This window comes from Nannobrachium achirus (assembly GCF_963921795.1).
Source record: "Nannobrachium achirus genome assembly, chromosome: 14".
In the NCBI taxonomy this organism is placed as follows: domain Eukaryota; kingdom Metazoa; phylum Chordata; class Actinopteri; order Myctophiformes; family Myctophidae; genus Nannobrachium; species Nannobrachium achirus.
Window position 1 is genome coordinate 452796 of NC_137821.1, and position 27673 is coordinate 480468.

The 27673-nt window shown below is 42.7% G+C and overlaps 1 protein-coding gene across 1 annotated transcript in view; it reads left to right on the forward strand.

Moving 5' to 3' along the window:
- LOC308298642 (disks large homolog 4-like) overlaps positions 1-27673 on the forward strand; it is a gene marked incomplete at both ends in the record, with an annotated part of 63734 nt that overhangs the window by 22529 nt on the left and 13532 nt on the right. The window contains 9 exons of the mRNA XM_080742285.1: positions 11727-11851; positions 12706-12875; positions 15191-15327; positions 16889-17036; positions 19060-19171; positions 21219-21375; positions 21701-21803; positions 22990-23074; positions 24975-25151. Coding sequence (XP_080598411.1) covers positions 11727-11851; positions 12706-12875; positions 15191-15327; positions 16889-17036; positions 19060-19171; positions 21219-21375; positions 21701-21803; positions 22990-23074; positions 24975-25151 — 1214 coding nt within the window. The remainder of the gene's footprint in view (positions 1-11726; positions 11852-12705; positions 12876-15190; positions 15328-16888; positions 17037-19059; positions 19172-21218; positions 21376-21700; positions 21804-22989; positions 23075-24974; positions 25152-27673) is intronic.

A 27673-nucleotide genomic window follows, 5' to 3' on the forward strand; every position in this document is an offset into this window, starting at 1 on the left:
AAATAGATTGAAAGTAGGGGTGTAACGATACAGTAACTGAATCGAAACATCGATTTTAATTTGCAATGATCTACTATATCGTTAGGCTTTGTATCGTGTCCTATCGTTTTGAAATGCAGTAATCGGTATCGAATCGTTTTGCAATGCAAATAATTGATTCTATGTAAGTATTTGTGCCTTGTATTTGGCAATTTTAAGAGGGAAAATTAAAAAGAGGGGTTTATAGCTACTCTTGGTCTATCGATAAATGTGTGTAATCTCTGTGTTCATGTCAAGGTGCGGGTTTGTCCATATGTGTTGAAATATAATGTCCATGTATTTGCTAGATAATCACAGCGTTTACTTCCATAAAAACTTATTTTTTTACACGTTTTTACACAGATTTAATTTCTTTGCTAAATAGTTACTATATCGATTTTAAGCATTGAATGGAATCGTATCGTATCGCCATGAATGAACCAATATCGTCCATGTATCGTATCGTTAACCATGTATCGTGATGTGTATCGTATCATCGTTACACCCCTATCATCCAGTCATGTGAGTACAGGAAGTACAGCAGGGTCTGAGCACACAGCCCTGAGGTGCGTGCGTGACCGAACCCTAACCCTAACCCAGCATATTGCAGTGTTTGATCCTTCACTCTACTCCAGTATAGGGGTATATATATAGAGTTATGTATAGTGTAGAGTGGTATATATGTTACCAGAGGAGTGAGGAGTCATCAGATCCTTCACTCTACTCCAGTATAGGGGTATATATATAGAGTTATGTATAGTGTAGAGTGTATATATGTTACCAGAGGAGTGAGGAGTCATCAGATCCTTCACTCTACTCCAGTATAGGGGTATATATATAGAGTTATGTATAGTGTAGAGTGTATATATGTTACCAGAGGAGTGAGGAGTCATCAGATCCTTCACTCTACTCCAGTATAGGGGTATATATATAGAGTTATGTATAGTGTAGAGTGTATATATGTTACCAGAGGAGTGAGGAGTCATCAGATCCTTCACTCTACTCAGTATAGGGGTATATATATAGAGTTATGTATAGTGTAGAGTGTATATATGTTACCAGAGGAGTGAGGAGTCATCAGATCCTTCACTCTACTCCAGTATAGGGGTATATATATAGAGTTATGTATAGTGTAGAGTGTATATATGTTACCAGAGGAGTGAGGAGTCATCAGATCCTTCACTCTACTCCAGTATAGGGGTATATATATAGAGTTATGTATAGTGTAGAGTGTATATATGTTACCAGAGGAAGTGAGGAGTCATCAGATCCTTCACTCTACTCCAGTATAGGGGTATATATATAGAGTTATGTATAGTGTAGAGTGTATATATGTTACCAGAGGAGTGAGGAGTCATCAGATCCTTCACTCTACTCCAGTATAGGGGTATATATATAGAGTTATGTATAGTGTAGAGTGTATATATGTTACCAGAGGAGTGAGGAGTCATCAGATCCTTCACTCTACTCCAGTATAGGGGTATATATATAGAGTTATGTATAGTGTAGAGTGTATATATGTTACCAGAGGAGTGAGGAGTCATCAGATCCTTCACTCTACTCCAGTATAGGGGTATATATATAGAGTTATGTATAGTGTAGAGTGTATATATGTTACCAGAGGAGTGAGGAGTCATCAGATCCTTCACTCTACTCCAGTATAGGGGGTATATATATAGAGTTATGTATAGTGTAGAGTGTATATATGTTACCAGAGGAGTGAGGAGTCATCAGATCCTTCACTCTACTCCAGTATAGGGGTATATATATAGAGTTATGTATAGTGTAGAGTGTATATATGTTACCAGAGGAGTGAGGAGTCATCAGATCCTTCACTCTACTCCAGTATAGGGGTTATATATATAGAGTTATGTATAGTGTAGAGTGTATATATGTTACCAGAGGAGTGAGGAGTCATCAGATCCTTCACTCTACTCCAGTATAGGGGTATATATATAGAGTTATGTATAGTGTAGAGTGTATATATGTTACCAGAGGAGTGAGGAGTCATCAGATCCTTCACTCTACTCCAGTATAGGGGGTATATATATAGAGTTATGTATAGAGTGTAGAGTGTATATATGTTACCAGAGGAGTGAGGAGTCATCAGATCCTTCACTCTACTCCAGTATAGGGGTATATTATAGAGTTATGTATAGTGTAGAGTGTATATATGTTACCAGAGGAGTGAGGAGTCATCAGATCCTTCACTCTACTCCAGTATAGGGGTATATATATAGAGTTATGTATAGTGCAGAGTGTATTATGTTACCAGAGGAGTGAGGAGTCATCAGATCCTTCACTCTACTCCAGTATAGGGGTATATATATAGAGTTATGTATAGTGTAGAGTGTATATATGTTACCAGAGGAGTGAGGAGTCATCAGATCCTTCACTCTACTCCAGTATAGGGGTATATATAGAGTTATGTATAGTGTAGAGTGTATATATGTTACCAGAGGAGTGAGGAGTCATCAGATCCTTCACTCTACTCCAGTATAGGGGTATATATATAGAGTTATGTATAGTGTAGAGTGTATATATGTTACCAGAGGAGTGAGGAGTCATCAGATCCTTCACTCTACTCCAGTATAGGGGTATATATATAGAGTTATGTATAGTGTAGAGTGTATATATGTTACCAGAGGAGTGAGGAGTCATCAGATCCTTCACTCTACTCCAGTATAGGGGTATATATATAGAGTTATGTATAGTGTAGAGTGTATATATGTTACCAGAGGAGTGAGGAGTCATCAGATCCTTCACTCTACTCCAGTATAGGGGGTATATATATAGAGTTATGTATAGTGTAGAGTGTATATATGTTACCAGAGGAGTGAGGAGTCATCAGATCCTTCACTCTACTCCAGTATAGGGTATATATATAGAGTTATGTATAGTGTAGAGTGTATATATGTTACCAGAGGAGTGAGGAGTCATCAGATCCTTCACTCTACTCCAGTATAGGGGTATATATATAGAGTTATGTATAGTGTAGAGTGTATATATGTTACCAGAGGAGTGAGGAGTCATCAGATCCTTCACTCTACTACAGTATAGGGGTATATATATAGAGTTATGTATAGTGTGTAGAGTGTATATATGTTACCAGAGGAGTGAGGAGTCATCAGATCCTTCACTCTACTCCAGTATAGGGGTATATATATAGAGTTATGTATAGTGTAGAGTGTATATATGTTACCAGAGGAGTGAGGAGTCATCAGATCCTTCACTCTACTCCAGTATAGGGGTATATATATAGAGTTATGTATAGTGCAGAGTGTATATATGTTACCAGAGGAGTGAGGAGTCATCAGATCCTTCACTCTACTCCAGTATAGGGGTATATATATAGAGTTATGTATAGTGTAGAGTGTATATATGTTACCAGAGGAGTGAGGAGTCATCAGATCCTTCACTCTACTCCAGTATAGGGGTATATATATATAGAGTTATGTATAGTGTAGAGTGTATATATGTTACCAGAGGAGTGAGGAGTCATCAGATCCTTCACTCTACTCCAGTATAGGGGTATATATATAGAGTTATGTATAGTGTAGAGTGTATATATGTTACCAGAGGAGTGAGGAGTCATCAGATCCTTCACTCTACTCCAGTATAGGGGTATATATATAGAGTTATGTATAGTGTAGAGTGTATATATGTTACCAGAGGAGTGAGGAGTCATCAGATCCTTCACTCTACTCCAGTATAGGGGTAATATATAGAGTTATGTATAGTGTAGAGTGTATATATGTTACCAGAGGAGTGAGGAGTCATCAGATCCTTCACTCTACTCCAGTAATAGGGGTATATATATAGAGTTATGTATAGTGTAGAGTGTATATATGTTACCAGAGGAGTGAGGAGTCATCAGATCCTTCACTCTACTCCAGTATAGGGGTATATATATAGAGTTATGTATAGTGTAGAGTGTATATATGTTACCAGAGGAGTGAGGAGTCATCAGATCCTTCACTCTACTCCAGTATAGGGGTATATATATAGAGTTATGTATAGTGTAGAGTGTATATATGTTACCAGAGGAGTGAGGAGTCATCAGATCCTTCACTCTACTCCAGTATAGGGGTATATATATAGAGTTATGTATAGTGTAGAGTGTATATATGTTACCAGAGGAGTGAGGAGTCATCAGATCCTTCACTCTACTCCAGTATAGGGGTATATATATAGAGTTATGTATAGTGTAGAGTGTATATATGTTACCAGAGGAGTGAGGAGTCATCAGATCCTTCACTCTACTCCAGTATAGGGGTATATATATAGAGTTATGTATAGTGTAGAGTGTATATATGTTACCAGAGGAGTGAGGAGTCATCAGATCCTTCACTCTACTCCAGTATAGGGGTGATATATAGAGTTATGTATAGTGTAGAGTGTATATATGTTACCAGAGGAGTGAGGAGTCATCAGATCCTTCACTCTACTCCAGTATAGGGGTATATATATAGAGTTATGTATAGTGCAGAGTGTATATATGTTACCAGAGGAGTGAGGAGTCATCAGATCCTTCACTCTACTCCAGTATAGGGGTATATATATAGAGTTATGTATAGTGCAGAGTGTATATATGTTACCAGAGGAGTGAGGAGTCATCAGATCCTTCACTCTACTCCAGTATAGGGGTATATATATAGAGTTATGTATAGTGTAGAGTGTATATATGTTACCAGAGGAGTGAGGAGTCATCAGATCCTTCACTCTACTCCAGTATAGGGTATATATATAGAGTTATGTATAGTGTAGAGTGTATATATGTTACCAGAGGAGTGAGGAGTCATCAGATCCTTCACTCTACTCCAGTATAGGGGTATATATATAGAGTTATGTATAGTGTAGAGTGTATATATGTTACCAGAGGAGTGAGGAGTCATCAGATCCTTCACTCTACTCCAGTATAGGGGTATATATATAGAGTTATGTATAGTGTAGAGTGTATATATGTTACCAGAGGAGTGAGGAGTCATCAGATCCTTCACTCTACTCCAGTATAGGGGTATATATATAGAGTTATGTATAGTGTAGAGTGTATATATGTTACCAGAGGAGTGAGGAGTCATCAGATCCTTCACTCTACTCCAGTATAGGGGTATATATATAGAGTTATGTATAGTGTAGAGTGTATATATGTTACCAGAGGAGTGAGGAGTCATCAGATCCTTCACTCTACTCAGTATAGGGGTTATATATATAGAGTTATGTATAGTGAGTAGAGTGTATATATGTTACCAGAGGAGTGAGGAGTCATCAGATCCTTCACTCTACTCCAGTATAGGGGTATATATATAGAGTTATGTATAGTGTATAGAGTGTATATATGTTACCAGAGGAGTGAGGAGTCATCAGATCCTTCACTCTACTCCAGTATAGGGGTATATATATAGAGTTATGTATAGTGTAGAGTGTATATATGTTACCAGAGGAGTGAGGAGTCCATCAGATCCTTCACTCTACTCCAGTATAGGGGTATATATATAGAGTTATGTATAGTGTAGAGGTGTATATATGTTACCAGAGGAATGAGGAGTCATCAGATCCTTCACTCTACTCCAGTATAGGGGTATATATATAGAGTTATGTATAGTGTAGAGTGTATATATGTTACCAGAGGAGTGAGGAGTCATCAGATCCTTCACTCTACTCCAGTATAGGGGTATATATATAGAGTTATGTATAGTGTAGAGTGTATATATGTTACCAGAGGAGTGAGGAGTCATCAGATCCTTCACTCTACTCCAGTATAGGGGTATATATATAGAGTTATGTATAGTGTAGAGTGTATATATGTTACCAGAGGAGTGAGGAGTCATCAGATCCTTCACTCTACTCCAGTATAGGGGTATATATATAGAGTTATGTATAGTGTAGAGTGTATATATGTTACCAGAGGAGTGAGGAGTCATCAGATCCTTCACTCTACTCCAGTATAGGGGTATATATATAGAGTTATGTATAGTGTAGAGTGTATATATGTTACCAGAGGAGTGAGGAGTCATCAGATCCTTCACTCTACTCCAGTATAGGGGTATATATATAGAGTTTATGTATAGTGTAGAGTGTATATATGTTACCAGAGGAGTGAGGAGTCATCAGATCCTTCACTCTACTCCAGTATAGGGGTATATATATAGAGTTATGTATAGTGTAGAGTGTATATATGTTTACCAGAGGAGTGAGGAGTCATCAGATCCTTCACTCTACTCCAGTATAGGGGTATATATATAGAGTTATGTATAGTGTAGAGTGGTATATATGTTACCAGAGGAGTGAGGAGTCATCAGATCCTTCACTCTACTCCAGTATAGGGGTATATATATAGAGTTATGTATAGTGTAGAGTGTATATATGTTACCAGAGGAGTGAGGAGTCATCAGATCCTTCACTCTACTCCAGTATAGGGGTATATATATAGAGTTATGTATAGTGTAGAGTGTATATATGTTACCAGAGGAGTGAGGAGTCATCAGATCCTTCACTCTACTCCAGTATAGGGGTATATATATAGAGTTATGTATAGTGTAGAGTGTATATATGTTACCAGAGGAGTGAGGAGTCATCAGATCCTTCACTCTACTCCAGTGTCTTATAACGTCCTTGTGGTTTTCACTAGAGAAGGGATCCCACACTGTTTCACAGGGTTAGGGTTAGGGTTAGGGTTAGAGTAACCCCTAACCCTAGAGAAGGGATCGCACACTGTTTCACAGGGTTAGGGTTAGAGTAACCCTAACCCTAGAGAAGGGATCGCACACTGTTTCACAGGGTTAGGGTTAGAGTAACCCTAACCCTAGAGAAGGGATCGCACACTGTTTCACACAGGATTCATAGCTGAGTTGTAGACAGGACCAGAGACACCCCCCCCTTTGGGTGTTTTGTCCAATGGGAGGGGTTGATGTTGGGAGAATGGACATTTAGCAGCATGAAGTGCAGTGATTGGTCGAGAGAGAGAGAGGGATGTTTTGGTGTGTGTGCTGCTGGAGGTTTGTGTGAAACTCAGTGAATAAAGTTGGAACGATACACTGAGGATAAAGTCTCCTTGTGTGAAACTCAGTGAATGAAGTTGGAACGATACACTGAGGATAACGTCTCCACCAGATGTCCATGTCCATCCTCCTGCTCTTGTGTCCTTGTCTTATTTATTTATTTATTTATTTTGCTTTTTTTTTTTCTGCGTGGCTGCTGCATGGTTTGTTTTAGTTTTGATGCACAAAACAACACATCTCCAGGTGGTCCTCAGACCAGCCTTCCATCGTCGCCTCCAGTCATCCTGGTCCTCCATGCATCCTGCCAGTTCGTTGGTGCTTTGTTCTCCTGCGTCTTGTTAGTGTGTGACGTCCTGGTGACCGGTGCCCATGTGTTGGTTCCCACAGCACCAGTTTACTGGCTGGCAGCTCCTGGTGTCTTTGGCAGTGTCCTGCTAGTCTCATTCTCCTGGTGTCTTTGGCAGTGTCCTGCTAGTCTCATTCTCCTGGTGTCTTTAGCAGTGTCCTGCTAGTCTCATTCTCCTGGTGTCTTTAGCAGTGTCCTGCTAGTTTCATTCTCCTGGTGTCTTTAGCAGTGTCCTGCTAGTCTCATTCTCCTGGTGTCTTTAGCAGTGTCCTGCTAGTCTCATTCTCCTGGTGTCTTTAGCAGTGTCCTGCTAGTCTCATTCTCCTGGTGTCTTTAGCAGTGTCCTGCTAGTCTCATTCTCCTGGTGTCTTTAGCAGTGTCCTGCTGGTCTCATTCTCCTGGTGTCTTTGGCAGTGTCCTGCTAGTCTCATTTTCCTGGTGTCTTTAGCAGTGTCCTGCTAGTCTCATTCTCCTGGTGTCTTTGGCAGTGTCCTGCTAGTCTCATTCTCCTGGTGTCTTTAGCAGTGTCCTGCTAGTCTCATTCTCCTGGCAGCTATTTTCTCGCTCACTCTTAATATTCCAGCAAACAGATTCTTGTTGCCCCGTCACCCACTTTGAAAACCCTTGCCATAGAAGAAGCAAAGTTTGATGAGTCGGGGAAGGTTGGAGCTCCATAGGCTGGCCATGTCATTCAGGGCCTCCATGCAACTGCCTTCCTCACTTTTACTTGAAGACCTTGACTTCCTTCAGAGCAGCAGAGACGCTGCAGCAGGCAGGATGGCAGATGGGAGGGAGAGAGAGAGAGTGGAGGAGAGAGAGAGAGAGAGAGAGAGAGAGAGAGTGGAGGAGAGAGAGAGAGAGAGAGAGAGAGAGAGAGAGAGTGGAGGAGAGAGAGAGAGAGAGAGAGAGAGAGAGAGAGAGTGGAGGAGAGAGAGAGAGAGAGAGAGAGAGAGAGAGAGAGTGGAGGAGAGAGAGAGAGAGAGAGAGAGTGGAGGAGAGAGAGAGAGGGAGAGAGAGAGAGAGAGTGGAGAAGAGAGAGAGAGAGAGAGAGAGAGAGAGTGGAGGAGAGAGAGATGCGACGCCTTTGCCGAGAGCAAGAGCAAGACACGCTCCAAGCGGGAGTTCTCTGGGAGTTCTGGCCGAGCGCTGGAATCACGCAACAATCTCGTCTCAGAGCCTTTCTCACACAATGAGCAACAATCTCCTTACAGAGCCTTTCTCACACACGAGCAACGATCTCGTTGCAGAGCCTTTCTCACACAACGAGCAACGATCTCGTTGCAGAGCCTTTCTCACACAATGAGCAACAATCTCCTTACAGAGCCTTTCTCACACAACGAGCAACGATCTCGTTGCAGAGCCTTTCTCACACAACGAGCAACGATCTCGTTGCAGAGCCTTTCTCACACAACGAGCAATGATCTCGTTGCAGAGCCTTTCTCACACAACGAGCAACGATCTCGTTGCAGAGCCTTTCTCACACAACGAGCAACGATCTCGTTGCAGAGCCTTTCTCACACAACGAGCAACGATCTCGTCTCAGAGCCTTTCTCACACAACGAGCAACGATCTCGTTGCAGAGCCTTTCTCACACAACAAGCAACGATCTCCTTACAGAGCCTTTCTCACACAATGAGCAACGATCTCCTTACAGAGCCTTTCTCACACAACAAGCAACGATCTCCTTACAGAGCCTTTCTCACACAACAAGCAACAATCTCCTTACAGAGCCTTTCTCACACAACAAGCAACGATCTTGTTGCAGAGCCTTTCTCACACAACGAGCAAAGCCCCATCTTGCGTCCGATCGGGGCGTTTTGACGGCGAACGCTAAAAGTGGTGGGAGACAGCATGATGGGAGCAAATATCTAGCAGTGTGAACTAGACCTTAGTCTAAAAGGATCACAACATCTTGTTTCTATTAAGGTCCTTGGTATTCAATTCATCAACATAAACAGTAGCACCAAAAACATAATGGTTGTCTATGTGCAGTGTGTATAGCAGTAAGACTCCCTAATCGGGAGATAAGCGACTGTCAGGTCGCAGCGTGATTTTAGGCCAAAATGTGTAGAAGTGTGGAAAAATGTGATGGTGGCGCTATATGGGACAGATGCATGTTGATGAGATGAGTGTAGCCATACTGTGTACCGATTTGCGTGATTTTAGGGCAAAATCTGTAGGAGCAGTGTCCAAAAATGTGTTTTAAAAAATCGGCCTGAAGGTGGCGCTAAATAGGACAGATCCATGTTGATGACATCAGTGTAGAGCAAGTGTGTACCGATTTGCGTGATTTTAGGGCAAAAATTGTAGGAGCAGTGTCCAAAAATGTGTTTGAAAGAATCGGCCTGAAGGTGGCGCTAAATGGGACAGATCCATGTTGATGAGATGAGTGTAGACATACTGTGTACCGATTTGCGTGATTTTAGGGCAAAATCTGTAGGAGCAGTGTCCAAAAATGTGTTTGAAAAAATCGGCTTGATGGTGGCGCTATATGGGACAGATCCATGTTGATGACATGAGTGTAGACATACTGTGTAGCGATTTGCGTGATTTTAGGGCAAAATCTGTAGGAGCAGTGTCCAAAAATGTGTTTTAAAAAATTGGCCTGAAGGTGGCGCTATATGGGACAGATCCATGTTGATGAGATGAGTGTAGACATACTGTGTAGCGATGTGCGTGATTTTAGGGCAAAAATTTTAGGAGCAGTGTCCAAAAATGTGTTTTAAAAAATCGGCCTGAAGGTGGCGCTATATGGGACAGATCCAAGTCGATGACATGAGTGTAGACATACTGTGTACCGATTTGCATGATTTTAGGGCAAAAATTGTAGGAGCAGTGTCCAAAAATGTGTTTTGCAAGAATCGGCCTCATGGTGGCGCTAGAAGAGGGCCATGTGAGAAATGAGGGGTGGGGTCTCCGCGCCACCGAGGCGGATGAATAGGTACCGGCCCCGGCTCTCCCGGACGCTCCTAGCCCGAGTTACGGCATTTTATGTGAGCTGCAGTGTAGGGGGTCCTCGACTGGGGGCGTCACCACTTTTGCATCCGTTCTGGAGCACCAGGAGTCGGTGGTCCCCGGGAATTCCCCGTGAGCAGCCCCGTTGGGGTGGTGATTTGGTAATTTTTGCACATTTGGTCATTTTTTTTACACCTGGGGATCCCCCAGGGACCTGGAGCTCCGGGGGTAGTCTGGCAGGCAAGGAGTATGTGTGCAAAATTTGGCATGGATCGGGGCAACGGTTGCGGAGATATGAGCAGGGCAAAAGTGTGACGTGTGACGTGTGACGGAGGGACAGACGGACGGACAGACAGACAGCCGGTGGAGGTTTTGGTAGTAAGTGCGACCTGACGGTCGCAATAACATTGTGTACATTGTATAATGGGTGTGTATGTGGTAGTGTGTAGTGTGTATATGAATGAATGAATGAAAGTCTTTATTTTGAACATGTTAAAAAAAAAATTGACAAAGTTAAAAAGAAATATAATTAATTTAAAATTAAAGTTACAAAGCAAGTCAAAACAAGCCTCACTGGCAACAACAACTGATTTTCCATGTTCAAAAGGGAGTAGGAAGAAGTATAAAACTTATTTAATCCTACCCCATCTTACTTTAACGTCATCCTTTGATTTCTGTATCGCATATACCATAAATGGTATAAATGTCTATAAACTCATGATTTTTCATATAATTCTTCAAAAGCAAAAGAAGTCGTCCCTAAATAAAAATGTAGTCTACATATACTACATACATACAGTACATACATACATACATACATACATACGCATGTACATACGTACGCACGCGCGCACCCACGCACGTCCATACATACATACACACACACATACATACATACATACATACATACATACATACATACATACACACATACATACATACATACATACATACATACATACATACATACATACATACATACATACATACATACATGCACACACACACACATAATACATACATACATACATACATACATACATACATACATACATACATACATACATACATACATACATACATACTTGCATACATACATACATACATACACATCTGCAAAACATTATATACTCTAAGTTATTACTGAGTCTCTTCACCTCTGTACCTCTTTATAATGCTTTCTTTATACCTTTTTTTGAACTGTATCATACTTGAACACTGTTTAAGCTCCTCCTCCATACTGTGTTATATAACAGTGTGTACATTGTATAATGGGTGTGTATGGGGTAGTGTGTAGTAGTGTGTATATAACATTGTGTACACTGTATAATGGGTGTGTATGTGGTAGTGTGCATATAACAGTGTGTACATTGTATAATGGTTGTCTATGTGTGGTGTGTACTCAGGGTAACTCAGGACTAGGCTTCTCCATCGCAGGAGGAACTGATAATCCTCACATCGGCGACGATCCTTCCATCTTCATCACTAAGATCATCCAGGGAGGAGCAGCCGCTCAGGACGGGAGGCTGAGGTAAAAACACCTTACTGTTTAACTGTTAATAAAAACACCTTACTGTTTAACTGTTAATAAATACACCTTACTGTTTAACTGTTAATAAATACACCTTACTGTTTAACTGTTAATAAATACACCTTACTGTTTAACTGTTAATAAATACACCTTACTGTTTAACTGTTAATAAATACACCTTACTGTTTAACTGTTAATAAATACACCTTACTGTTTAACTGTTAACTCTCCCCACGCTTTGAACGTTAACGTTCGCCCCATTTTTTACAGAACCTCGATGCCAATACGGTGCTCGTTCGGTTCGTTCGTCTGATGACTGTAAGCTGATGAGGGGTCGCGCGGCCGTGTACTGTAAACACATTTTCCGCGGTGATGGTGTAAAAAATCCATTATGCGTTAAGATCAACGGAGACCATTTCACTTCCTTGTTGATTTCCTCTGGCCCGGAGGCTCTGTAGCCAGTGACTGCTCTGAATGTACGGCAACACATAGCAGGACAATTCACATTCATTCTCGCATGAGGCCGCCCTCTGCTGCCTGGCAGACCAAAGTGCACTATTGCACAATCAAAAAAAATAAAAAAAAATAAAAAAAGAAATGTCTGTCTATCTACTATAACGTCGCAAAGGTAAGCCGCTTTTTGATGGCACCAGACCCAATAAATAAATAAATAATCTGGCAGTAGGAGAGTTAATAAATACTATATAGGCTACACTCATCCCTGTGAATAGTGCCTTCTTGTATGCAAAGTGCAATGTCCAGAGAAAGCCACTAGGAGGTACCATCTACGTACCGTAGATGCACTGTGGTGACAGCATTAATGACATCACTTCCTGTTACATCACTTCCTGCAGAGTGAACGACAGCATCGTATTGGTCAACGACGTGGACGTGCGTGAGGTCACTCACTCCATCGCCGTGGAGGCGCTGAAAGAGGCGGGGCCAGTGGTCAGGCTGTACGTCCTGAGGAGGCGGGGCGTCGCCGACAGAGTGATGACCATCAAACTCATCAAAGGACCCAAAGGTTAGCATGTAGCATGTAGCATAACGTATATAATATATATACCATCAAACTCATCAAAGGACCCAAAGGTTAGCATGTAGCATGTAGCATAACGTATAATATATATACCATCAAACTCATCAAAGGACCCAAAGGTTAGCATGTAGCATGTAGCATAATGTATATAATGCACACTCCTTGACTGCCAAACTACAACCTCCAAGGACCCCCGGAGCCCCAGCTGGGGGACCCCCAGATGTAAAAAATGACCAAATGTGCTCACACGTCACACGTCACACTTTTTCCCTGCTTATATCTCCGCACCCGTTGACCCGATCCATGCAAGATTTTACACACACACTCCTTGCCTGCCAAACTACAACCTCCAAGGACCCCCGGAGCCCCAGGGACCCCCAGGTCCCTGGTGGACCCCCAGATGTAAAAAATGACCAAATGTGCAAAAATTACCAAATGACCACCCCAACGGGGCTGCTCACGGGGAATTCCCGGGGACCACCGACTCCTGGTGCTCCAGAACGGATGCAAAAGTGGTGGCGCCCCCAGTGGAGGACCCCTTGCCACTGCAGCGCACATAAAATGCCGTAACTCGGGCTAGGAGCGTCCGGGAGAGCCGGGGCCGGTACCTATTCGTCCGCCAAGGCAACGCGGAGACCCCACCCCTCATTTCTCACATGGCCCTATTCTAGCGCCACCTTCAGGCCGATTTTTAAAACACATTTTTGGACACTGCTCCTACAGTTTCCCTAAAATCACGAATATCACTACACAGCATGTCTACACTCATGTCATCAACATGGATCAGGAAGATTTTGGAAAAACAAATTTTTGCCCTATTTGTGGAGATAAGCCACCTACGGTCGCTTATCTCCCGATTAGGGAGTCTTACTGGTATATATATATATATATATATATATATATTAAGGCTGGGACTTTAACTGATTAATTGCGATTAATTAATTACAGAAAATTAACGCGATTAAAAACATTAACGCATTTTAATCGCACTTAGTTTTTGCACCACAGAACCTTCAGTTTCGGGCATACCGATCATAGCGATGCACCAACCAAAAAGAGACAACAAACGCAACCAACACGTTGTTGTGTATATAACATTGTGTACATGTTTTAATCAGTGTTTATGTGTGGTGTGTAGGTCTAGGGTTCTCCATAGCAGGCAGAGTGGGGAACCAACACGTTGCAGTGTATATAACATTATAACATTGTATTGTTGCGACCGTCAGGTCGCACTTACTACCAAAACCTCCACCGGCTGTCTGTCCGTCCGTCTGTCCCTCCGTCACACGTCACACGTCACACGTCACACTTTTGCCCTCCTCATATCTCCGCAATCGTTGCCCCGATCCATGCCAAATTTTGCACACTTACTCCTTGCCTGCCAAACCACAACCTCCACCCATCAATTCTCACATGGCCCTCTTCTAGCGCCACCATGAGGCTGATTCTTGAAAAACACATTTTTGGACGCTGCTCCTACAATTTTTGCCCTAAAATCACGCAAATCGGTACACAGTATGTCTACACTCATCTCATCAACATGGATATGTCCCATTTAGCGCCACCTTCAGGCCGATTTTTTAAAACAAATTTTTGGACACTGCTCCTACAAATTTTGCCCTAAAATCACGCAAATCGGTACACACTTGCTCTACACTGATGTCATCAACATGGATCTGTCCCATATAGTGCCACCATCAGGCCGATTTTTTTAAACACATTTTTGGACACTGCTCCTACAAATTTTGCCCTAAAATCACGCAAATCGGTACACACTTGCTCTACACTGATGTCATCAACATGGATCTGTCCCATTTAGCGCCACCTTCAGGCCGATTTTTTAAAACACATTTTTGGACACTGCTCCTACAGATTTTTTCCTAAAATCACGCAAATTGCTACACACCATGTCTACACGCATATCATCAAAATGGATCTGTCCCATATAGTGCCACCATCAGGCAGATTTTTTCAAACACATTTTTGGACACTGCTCCTACAGATTTTGCCCTAAAGTCACACAAATCGGTACACAGTATGGCTACACTCATCTCATCAACATGCATCTGTCCCATATAGCGCCACCATCACATTTTTCCACACTTCTACACATTTTGGCCTAAAATCACGCTGCGACCTGACGGTCGCTTATCTCCCGATTAGGGAGTCTTACTGGTATTATACAGGGTTAGGGTTCTCCATCGCGGGGGGAGTGGGGAACCAACACGTTGTTGTGTATATAACATTGTGTACATGTTTTGTTTTAATCAGTGTGTATGTGGTGTTATTGTATTATACAGGGTTAGGGTTCTCCATCGCGGGGGGAGTGGGGAACCAACACGTTCCAAACGACAGCAGCATCTTCGTCACAAAGATCATAGAAGGAGGCTCCGCCCACAGAGACGGACGGCTACAGATAGGGGACAAAATACTGGCTGTGAGTAAATACACTACACAATACCTTGTTTAACTGTTAACAATACCTCTAACACTACACACAGGAGGCACAATACTGGCTGTAAGTACACCTTGCTGTTTAACTGTTAATAAATACACTAACACTACCTACCTACCCTAACCTTACTTTTTAACTGTTAATAAATACACTATACACTACCTACCTAACCTAACCTTACTGTTTAACTGTTAATAAATACACTATACACTACCTACCTAACCTACCCTAACCTTACTGTTTAACTGTTAATAAATACACTATACACTACCTACCTAACCTAACCTTACTGTTTAACTGTTAATAAATACACTATACACTACATACCTACCCTAACCTTACTGTTTAACTGTTAATAAATACACTATACACTACCTACCTAACCTAACCTTACTGTTTAACTGTTAATAAATACACTATACACTACATACCTACCCTAACCTTACTGTTTAACTGTTAATAAATACACTATACACTACCTACCTAACCTCACCTTACTGTTTAACTGTTAATAAATACACTATACACTACCTACCTACCCTAACCTTACTGTTTAACTGTTAATAAATACACTATACACTACCTACCTACCTACCCTAACCTTACTGTTTAACTGTTAATAAATACACTATACACTACCTACCTACCCTAACCTTACTGTTTAACTGTTAATAAATACACTATACACTACCTACCTACCCTAACCTTACTGTTTAACTGTTAATAAATACACTATACACTACCTACCTACCCTAACCTTACTGTTTAACTGTTAATAAATACACTATACACTACCTACCTACCCTAACCTTACTGTTTAACTGTTAATAAATACACTATACACTACCTACCTAACCTAACCTTACTGTTTAACTGTTAATAAATACACTATACACTACCTACCTAACCTAATCTTACTGTTTAAGTGTTAATAATAGCTTCTAAACACACTACACATAGGAGACAGAATACTGGCTGTAAGTAAATATACTACACAATACCTTACTGTTTAACTATTAACAATACCTCTACACACTACACATAGGAGACAGAATAGAGGTTATTTAATATACTTCAGCTGAGGATTAAACACACCATTATTTACATTAACCATACCATTTATTGCAATGATTTTAACCCTTACAGCTGCACAACCAGTAGTAACAGCTAAACACCTAGAATGAACATATAACAGGGAACTCTTAAATAGACCACTTGAGATGCATTGTGGGTAAGATGGTGGTATGAGGTGACAGACTGCTCTGTGGGAGAATTAATGAATTAACTTGTTAGTAAATGAATGAAGGAGGGTTCAGGGAAGATGTCATATAAAATAACTTCTGCTGGCTCAACATTGAATAGGAAAAGGTAGTTTCATGACAGAAAAACAGAAGAGACTCACATTACAATAAGCATAACTATGACAATTACAAACTGCACTGATACTCTGTGTGTGTGTGTGTGTGTGTGTGTGTGTGTGTGTGTGTGTGTGTGTGTGTGTGTGTGTGTGTGTGTGTGTGTGTGTGTGTGCGCGCGTGTGCAGGTGAATAATGTGTGTCTAGAGGAGGTTCTTCATGAAGACGCCGTCATCGCCTTAAAGAACACGTCGGAGGTCGTCTACCTGAAGGTGGCCACGCCCACCTCCATGTTCCCCCCCCACCCCGAGAGATACAGCCCCCCCGACCTCACCTGTACGTACACACACACAGAAACACACACACACACACACACACACACACACACACACACACACACACACACATCATTAGAGTATTGTGTAGTGTTGTCGGGGGGGGGGGGGGGGGGAGGTGACGTAGCAGAGACTCCAAACATGGAGAGAGAGGAGAGGGAGGGGAGGTGACGTAGCAGAGACTCCAAACATGGAGAGAGAGGAGAGGGAGGTGACGTAGCAGAGACTCCAAACATGGAGAGAGAGGAGAGGGAGGTGACGTAGCAGAGACTCCAAACATGGAGAGAGAGGAGAGGGAGGTGACGTAGCAGAGACTCCAAACATGGAGAGAGAGGAGAGGGAGGTGAGGTGACGTAGCAGAGACTCCAAACATGGAGAGAGAGGAGAGGGAGGTGAGGTGACGTAGCAGAGACTCCAAACATGGAGAGAGAGGAGAGGGAGGTGAGGTGACGTAGCAGAGACTCCAAACATGGAGAGAGAGGAGAGGGAGGTGAGGTGACGTAGCAGAGACTCCAAACATGGAGAGAGAGGAGAGGGAGGGGAGGTGACGTAGCAGAGACTCCAAACATGGAGAGAGAGGAGAGGGAGGTGACGTAGCAGAGACTCCAAACATGGAGAGAGAGGAGAGGGAGGTGACGTAGCAGAGACTCCAAACATGGAGAGAGAGGAGAGGGAGGGGAGGTGACGTAGCAGAGACTCCAAACATGGAGAGAGAGGAGAGGGGGGGGGGGGGGGGGGGTGACGTAGCAGAGACTCCAAACATGGAGGGAGAGGAGAGGGGGGGGGGGGGGGGACGTAGCAGAGACTCCAAACATGGAGAGAGAGGAGAGGGAGGGGAGGTGACGTAGCAGAGACTCCAAACATGGAGAGAGAGGAGAGGGAGGGGAGGTGACGTAGCAGAGACTCCAAACATGGAGAGAGAGGAGAGGGAGGGGAGGTGACGTAGCAGAGACTCCAAACATGGAGAGAGAGGAGAGGGAGGGGAGGTGACGTAGCAGATGGTCTGGCTGGTTTTCTATGCATCTGTAAGTTAAACGATTTACTCTGGTGCACTTTGAGGGTAAAAGTAAGCCATGAGAGGGAGTGGGTTGTTGGCTGATTTACCACTGTTTCAGGGTTGTGCCACACAACCCTCGAATGGTAAATTGCTTTTCTACCACTTCTACCATCTAAATGAAAGAAAACACAGTTGTAACTTGCAAGGTTATTTAGTTATACAACTGCAACACAACAGTGGGCGGGGTCCATGTGACTGATTTACCACTGTTTTAAGCCAATCAGAATCCAGTATCTGAACATGTGACCACAAAAAGTTGTAGATGGAAGAATATAGATCTATGTATGACGTCATGGGGTTCTAGGGTTAGGGTTAGGGTTATGGGGTTCTCAGGACATGATTTAACATCAAAGTATGGGTTTTCTTACTAACCATTTACACATCATCATCATCTAGTAATTCATCAATGAAAAGCACCAGACAGCTCTCTTATAATGCTCCTCTTGATATGGGTATAATATATGGGTATAATATATGGGTATAATATATGGGTATAATAATGTTTATACTGTTAATGTGAATGGGACTCGGTGGGGGAAGAGTCCCACATCGAGTCAAGATTAAAATGACGGGCGAGATGAGACCGAGTCAATGAAAACTTGGACTGGAGACGAGACGAGTGAATGAAAACTTGGACTGTTGTGTATGTATGCTGGTGTTGTGTATGTTTTGTGTATCTTGTGTTGTTGTTTGTTGCAGCCTACATGGAGGCAGATTATTTGATGTTGTGTATGTTTTGTGTATCTTGTGTTGGTGTTTGTTGCAGCCTACATGGAGGCAGATTATTTGATGTTGTGTATGTTTTGTGTATCTTGTGTTGGTGTTTGTTGCAGCCTACATGGAGGCAGATTATTTGATGTTGTGTATGTTTTGTGTATCTTGTGTTGGTGTTTGTTGCAGCCTACATGGAGGCAGATTATTTGATGTTGTGTATGTTTTGTGTATCTTGTGTTGGTGTTTGTTGCAGCCTACATGGAGGCAGATTATTTGTCAGATTACCCACAAGCCCTTCCCCCTCCCTCGCCACGGCGATACTCCCCGATTTCCAGAGGCCTGATGGGAGATGACGATTACTCCAGGTAATTTATTTTATTACTCCAGGTAATTTATTTTATTACTCCAGGTAATTATTATTATATTATTATTATATCATTATTACTCCAGGTAATTTATTATTTTTATTGATAATCATTATTATTACTCCAGGTAATTTATTATTTTTATTGATAATCATTATTATTGTTATTATTACTCCAGGTAATTATTTTATTACTCCAGGTAATTATTTTATTACTCCAGATAATCATTATTATTACTCCAGGTAATTATTTTATTTTTATTGATAATCATTATTATTGTCATTACTTTAGCTTGGCCGTAATGAGGAGCAGCTTGTCAGATTTACATTACAGTTACAGTAGCTGTAACTGTACATTACATTACAGTTACTGTAGCTGTAACTGTACATTACATTACAGTTACAGTAGCTGTAACTGTACATTACATTACAGTTACAGTAGCTGTAACTGTACATTACATTACAGTTACTGTAGCTGTAACTGTACATTACATTACAGTTACAGTAGCTGTAACTGTACATTACATTACAGTTACAGTAGCTGTAACTGTACATTACATTACAGTTACAGTAGCTGGTACCCATTCACTCTGACAACCTGTCCACTCATTGGTGGAGAGCTGCACCTGTAGCAGCCTGTAGCTCGCTCCCATCATGTACATGTACATGTACATGTACTGTACATGTACATGTACATGTACTGTACATGTACTGTACATGTACATGTACATGTACATGTACATGTACATGTACAGTACATGTACATACACATACACATACACATACACATACACATGTAGGTTGTTGAAAGGAAAGTGGTAGGATTATACTTTAGTCGTTATTTTTGTCTCAGATCTGTTGAAATAGCGAGGGACAGATATTGACCATAAATCTGCTTGGAGGTCTGACTACAAAATGATGTCACGGCTTAAAAGCCCCATAGAATGCCGTACCGTATTTAGACAGGAGTGAGACTTCATTAAGGACTTTGTGAAATGTGAATGTTGGTGTTGGAGGTTAAATAAGTCTCTCTGCCTGAACTCATGTAAACACAGGAACATGACGGTCAGGGCTCGGTCTCTACGACCATGTGTGAGCTACGATAAAATCACTTTGGGAAACCCAGACAATGTTACTATGGTGCTGCAAACAACAGGTCTGACTCTACAGGCCCGCAACACATGCACCTTTGATGCACCAATAGCAGCGCGACTTGGTTTCTGCACGCAGTGCGTGACGGGCATAAAAGTGGGCGTTGATGACGCCTAGGGTGACCAGATCCAAATTGTTCATTTGAGGGACAGAAGTACCGCTTGTGTGGGACAATGTGGGACGGGCGGGCGATGGAGTTATAGCAACTTATTTCTTAAAATTCCTTGATGTCATAGGCTATAGTCGTATCACTTCAATGAACTGGTTCGCTCAACTCGTTGTAGAATTTGCCCTATTTCTGGGTATCTTGGGTGCAGAATTCGGGATAACATATGAAGAGAAGCAGAGAAGAAGAGAAGTTTAGATCAACGATGCTGCTGCGGCTCCTTTGAAGTTTGTCTCTCAACAAAATAAAAGTGTCCATACTAGCTTGATTTATTAGAGCCTGACAGTCACAATGTGGGACAGCGTCTCAATTTGGGGGACGCCTGAAAAGTCAGGGAAATGTGGGACTGTCCCACCCAAAGGTGGACATCTGGTCACCCTAATGACGCCCAGCATTTGCATACTGAGCCCCGGTTGGTTCCTCACGACTTGTGAGCCATGCAATCTTTGAACAACTGATCTGGCCTGAAGGACAACTTCTCTTTGCAATGGCAGGTCGGTCTGGTTAGGGTTAGGGTTAGGGTTAGGGTTAGGGTGGCAGGTCGGTCTGGTTACGCCAGGATAGGGAGATTAACCTTGTAGTTTGAGATGATGACCCTACTCCAGATAAAAAAAACAAGTGTGTGTGTGTGTGTGTGTGTGTGTGTGTGTGTGTGTGTGTGTGTGTGTGTGTGCGTGCGTGCGTGCGTGCGTGCGTGCGTGCGTGCGTGCGTGTGTGTGTGTTTGTGTAGGGACGTGCGCAGGGTGATGGTGCATCGCGGCTCTTCAGGCCTTGGTTTCAACATCGTAGGAGGAGAAGATGGAGAAGGAATCTTCATCTCCTTCATCCTGGCGGGAGGACCAGCTGATCTGACTGGACAACTGTACAAGGGAGACCAGATTATTAGTGTAAATATTAATACATATTATATATATATATATATATATATATATATATATATATATATATATATATATATATACCATCTATATAGAGGACCAGCTGACCTAACTGGACAACTTTATAAAGGAGACCAGATTATTAGTGTAAATATTCTATACACACCTAATAGACAACCATTATACAATATACGTGTCTGTCTGTCTGTCTGTCTGTCTGTCTGTCTGTCTGTCTGTCTGTCTGTCTGTCTGTCTGTCTGTCTGTCTGTGTGTGTCTGTGTCTGTGTGTGTCTGTGTGTGTGTGTGTGTGTGTGTGTGTGTGTGTGATTGACAGGTCAATGGTTCAGATCTCAGACATGCGACCCATGAGCAAGCAGCGGCCGCTCTGAAGAACGCTGGACAGACGGTTACCATAGTAACACAGTACAGACCAGAAGGTAACACCATATATGGTAGTAACACAGTACAGACCAGAAGGTAACCATGACAACCATCATGTTACCATAGTAACACAGTACAGACCAGAAGGTAACACCATATATGGTAGTAACACAGTACAGACCAGAAGGTGACCATGACAACCATCATGTTACCATAGTAACACAGTACAGACCAGAAGGTAACCATGACAACCATCATGTTACCATATATGGTAGTAACACAGTACAGACCAGAACCCTTTAACAGCCATACGATACGTATCACCATACATGGACGATATTGGTTCATTCATGTTGGTTCAATGCGATACGATTCAATGATTTGGCTCCAGCCCATAGACCCGCCCACTCTCTGAGCGGATTGGTTCTCTTGGTCTGGTGTTGTCATATGATGCTTAACTTGATATCTTGGCGTACCAGCCAATGATATCAATGCTAGACGGAGGAGGGGGTGGGTCTAACTTTTGAAAATCAACAGAAACAGTGTATGGGGGGGGGGGGGGGGTTCAGCCAAAGCTCTTAATTGCTCTCTTTGATCTTCAAAGGGGGTTGTGCTTACCTCGTTAGCATCAAAGACAACGACCTGTTTGATGCCTGTCATAGAGGGGAGGGGGAGGGGGGAATGTTTTTGTGTACACAAGTCAAACACAACCCCTCCCACCAGATCTCTTGTGATTAGGAATTTCTAATTTCAAATCCCCTCCCCTTTGAAATCTCTTGTCAATGGAACAATGTCAGACTCAACCCTAACCCTAACCCTAATGGGACAATGTCAGACTCAACCCTAACCCTAACCCTAATGGGACAATGTCAGACTCAACCCTAACCCTAACCCTAATGGGACAATGTCAGACTCAACCCTAACCCTAACCCTAATGGGACAATGTCAGACTCAACCCTAACCCTAACCCTAATGGGACAATGTCAGACTCAAGCTCAGCTCAGAGTCTGAAATCAGGCTAGGATAAAAGATGCAGCCTCGTAAACCGTCTTCCGGAAAGCATTTCATTGGAATCCTTCTGGATTACGGAGGTTGGTGGTTTACTAGGCTGGTAAAGATGTTATGATGTGAAATAACATGCCTTTATATTCTGTGTGTGTGTGTGTGTGTGTGTGTGTGTGTGTGTGTGTGTGTGTGTGTGTGTGTGTGTGTGTGTGTGTGTGTGTGTGCGTGCGTGCACAGAGTACAGCCGCTTCGAGGCTAAGATCCATGACCTCAGAGAACAGATGATGAACAACACACACACCTCTGGAAGCTTCTATGTCAGGTACACACACACACACACACACACACACACACACACACACACACACACACACACACACGCACACACACACACACACACACACACACACACACACACAGGAGCAGTTTAACGTCATGCTCAGGACATCTAAATGGTGTTTCCACTTCATAACAGAACATTGTTTGTCCACAACAATCATGCTTGGTTGCAGAGCATTGTTTGTCCACAACAATCATGCTTGGTTGCAGAGCATTGTTTGTCCACAACAATCATGCTTGGTTGCAGAGCATTGTTTGACTACAACAATCATGATTGGTTGCAGAACATTGTTTGTCCACAACAATCATGCTTGGTTGCAGAGCATTGTTTGTCCACAACAATCATGCTTGGTTGCAGAGCATTGTTTGTCCACAACAATCATGCTTGGTTGCAGAGCATTGTTTGACTACAACAATCATGCTTGGTTGCAGAGCATTGTTTGACTACAACAATCATGCTTGGTTGCAGAGCATTGTTTGACTTCAACAATCATGATTGGTTGCAGAGCATTGTTTGACTACAACAATCATGCTTGGTTGCAGAACATTGTTTGACTACAACAATCATGCTTGGTTGCAGAGCATTGTTTGACTTCAACAATCATGCTTGGTTGCAGAGCATTGTTTGTCCACAACAATCATGCTTGGTTGCAGAACATTGTTTGACTACAACAATCATGATTGGTTGCAGAACATTGTTTGACTACCACCGGCGCCTAACTCTGTCCCCACTAGGGGGAGCACAAATCCTGGATTCTTTTTTTCTTTTTTTTTCTTTTTGGCGCCGGGAAGCGGTGCCACGAAAAATCGAGTATTTGTGGTTATAAAGTCGTCTAAAATGGGTATTTTTGGGTATAAAGTCGACTAAAACGGGTTTCCTTTATTAAGTCATTTTCGGGTGTCTTTGGGGGCTTCAGAGGAGGACCTGGATATGTTGCTTGGTGCGCACCCTTTTTTTAATAGGCTCTGACATGACCAAATAAATAGAACACTAGGTCTACAGTGCAAGCCTTTCAGAGCTGCACATTAAATAGTTATCCTATTTAACAGTGCCATTGTTAAAAGCAATGATGAATAGATGGAGAACTATGACGGCAGATTGTATCAAGATATGCTGCACGCCACATCTCGTCGTAGTTGCTCATGCAAGACAATATAAATAATAGCCTAGTAAAGAGAAAATACGTTTGCACCTGATAACTGCACAGCAAGCGTTTTATTGGAGCTACAAGCTCTGCTCCCACAACGTGAAAGCCTTGTGATGCGACATAAACCAGCATGAGAGAGACAGACAGATGAGATGATCAACTCACATAATACTGAATGCTGCTGCGGAGATTTCCGAGAGGTTAACGTGCCGTATTTCCAAAGTGTGTTCTTGTTTAAGTCACAGCATGGTTTAAATATCCTATCGTCAATATGGACTGTGGCTAATATATTGTTTTTAATCCACGTGGGTCCGTGTTTACTTAGTTACACGAGAGTTTCGAGTGTCATGGCAGCTGTCATGACTGACTTCCTCTAAAATCGGATTTCAAAATAAGAGAAATAAGAGACATTGTAATGATTAGTCAACACACTACTTTTATTTTTAGGTCTACTTAAAGGACGTATGTGTTAACGTGCAGTAAGTGACGCCAGAGCTAGGGTCTGACGCTAAATAAATAATTAAATAAGTACGCAAAAGCGATTCACGTTGTTTGATCGGCACGCAATATTCCTGCGCGGGGGGGGGGGGGGGGGGGGGGGGGGCGGCAGATCTGGGGAAGCCGTTGCTCCCCTTTGTTCCATTGAATAGGCGCCAGTGTATATTGTATAATGGGTGTTTATGTGTAGTGTGTATATGCACCAGTGTTGACTACAACAATCATGCTTGGTTGCAGGGCTCTGTTTGACTACAACAAGCAGTGGGACTGTGGCGTCCTATCACAAGCCTTGGACTTCAACTTTGGGGAGGTGCTTCACGTGATTGACAGCTCCGACGACGAATGGTGGCAGGCCAGACGACTCAACCAGCAGGGGGAGCTGGAGGAAGTGGGCTTCATACCCTCTAAACTAAGGTTACCTACCTAACCCTAACCTAACCTAAACCTAGCCTACCCTAACCTAACCTAACCCTAGCCTACCCTACTGTTTATCTCATTACCCTAACCTTAGAGGAAATGGGCTTCATACCCTCTAAACTAAGGTTAGAGCTTAATGTAACTAACCTACCTAACCCTACCTAACCCTACCCTACCTAACCCTAACCTACCTAACCCTAGCCTACCCTAACCTACATAACCCTAGCCTAACCCTACTGTTTATCTCATTACCCTAACCTTAGAGGAAGTGGGCTTCATACCCTCTAAACTAAGGTTACCTACCTAACCCTAACCTAACCTAACCCTAGCCTACCCTAACCTACATAACCCTAGCCTAACCCTACTGTTTATCTCATTACCCTAACCTTAGAGGAAGTGGGCTTCATACCCTCTAAACTAAGGTTAGAGCCTAATGTAACTAACCTACCTAACCCTACCTAACCCTAACCTACCTAACCCTAACCTACCTAACCCTAGCCTACCCTACTGTTTATCTCATTACCCTAACCTTAGATGAAGTGGGCTTCATACCCTCTAAACTAAGGTTAGAGCTTAATGTAACTAACCTACCTAACCCTAACCTAACCCTAGCCTAACCCTACTGTTTATCTCATTACCCTAACCTTAGAGGAAGTGGGCTTCATACCCTCTAAACTAAGGTTAGAGCTTAATGTAACTAACCTACCTAACCCTACCTAACCCTAACCTAACCCTAGCCTAACCCTACTGTTTATCTCATTACCCTAACCTTAGAGGAAGTGGGCTTCATACCCTCTAAACTAAGGTTAGAGCTTAATGTAACTAACCTACCTAACCCTACCTAACCCTACCTAACCCTAACCTAACCTAACCCTAGCCTAACCCTAGCCTACCCTACTGTTTATCTCATTACCCTAACCTTAGAGGAAGTGGGCTTCATACCCTCTAAACTAAGGTTAGAGCCTAAAGCTGGCAATACACTACCCGATAATCGGGGCATTTAATTACCCTCCCGACAGTCAGGCTGCCTCCGACTGAAACGGGCCCGACTATCGGGCATAAATGTCGTCTAGCGTGAGGTCTCACAGATTCAATCTGAGCCCAGCCGAGTGGCTCGGAGGACGATCGGGGTCAGCCCGACTCTTTTCATACATGTTTGATATTTTTCTGGGATCCCTCGTCTGGAACAGCAGCAGGTGACCGAGATAAACACAGCTGCTGATCGACAGATTTCTCTCTTTTTCTCTCTCCATCTCTCCCTCCTTCCCTCTCTCTCTCTCTCTCTCTCTCACACACACACACACATACATGCACACGCTCGTGCACGCAGACACACCTTTCATACCTTCCACATCCATCCGCCCAGGTTGTATCATGATTGCTTGCGATGGGAATTAAAACTCAATGCGGGTTTGTTTTATATCATGAGAAGCAGACAGCATGCCGCACTTGACCAGTTTAGCAGCGGAGAGAGAGGGTAAAAGTCAGAGTTGAACAGAGGCATGGATGGACATGAAACGTGTCAAAGTGAACTCATATTATCATCAAAATGGGACACAAATTCCTTATTGAAGCGTGTTTTTTTTCTCCATTGCGCGAAGCGATGCGATGGTGTGTTGTGTGGATAACACGTTAATGTGTTTGTTTGTGTGTGCATGCGTGTGTGTGTGTTCCAAGGCGAACAGTCCCCGTGACATTTTGTATTCATTATATTATTTATTATTGCTGTGTTCAAGCCCGACTCAATCTGAATAGAATCCCGTAGCTTGCGGAGCGCCCGACTTTTCGAAACGGCAAGTGTGAGCCCGTTTAGATTATCTGGTCAGAGAATCTGGAAAAATGATCCTGTAGTGTTTAATTCTACCCGATTCAGTCGGGCCCGATTATCTGTTAGTGTATGGCCAGCTTAATGTAGGCTAACCTACCTAACCCTAACCTAACCTACTGTAGGCTAACCCAGACCCATAGAATGGAGAGAGTTATGATACTTACGTCGACTCCCATTGTAAGCGTGGAAAGCTATGGAAGTAGCTAGCTTAGCCTAGCTTACTGGAGCCTGTTCTCATTCCTAGCCAGCCTCTGCTGCTCTTCAGCCCCCCCCCCCCCCCCCCCCATTATAACCAAGGCATTTTCACTCGCTGGTAAGTAGACTGAATCACGTCTTTTTCCCCCTTCTAATAATGTTGTCTACCTTGGAGAGGCCTGTGAATGCGTTAAAAGCAGGAAAAAGAGGTGATTTAGTCTACTTACCAGAGAGTGAAAATGCCTGGGTTATAATGGGTTATAATGGGTTATAATGGGGGCGGGGCTGAAGAGCAGCAGAGGCTCGCTAAGAATGAGAACAGGCTCCGTGCGACGCCACTTCGTGTCTGCGGCGAGATCAAAACGTGACGCCACTCTCTTCTAAACAACACTGGGCTAACCTACCTAACCCTAACCCTACCCCTAACCTAATAACCTACTGTTGATCTAATTCTCTTCTAAACAACACTGGGCTAACCTACCTAACCCTAACCTAA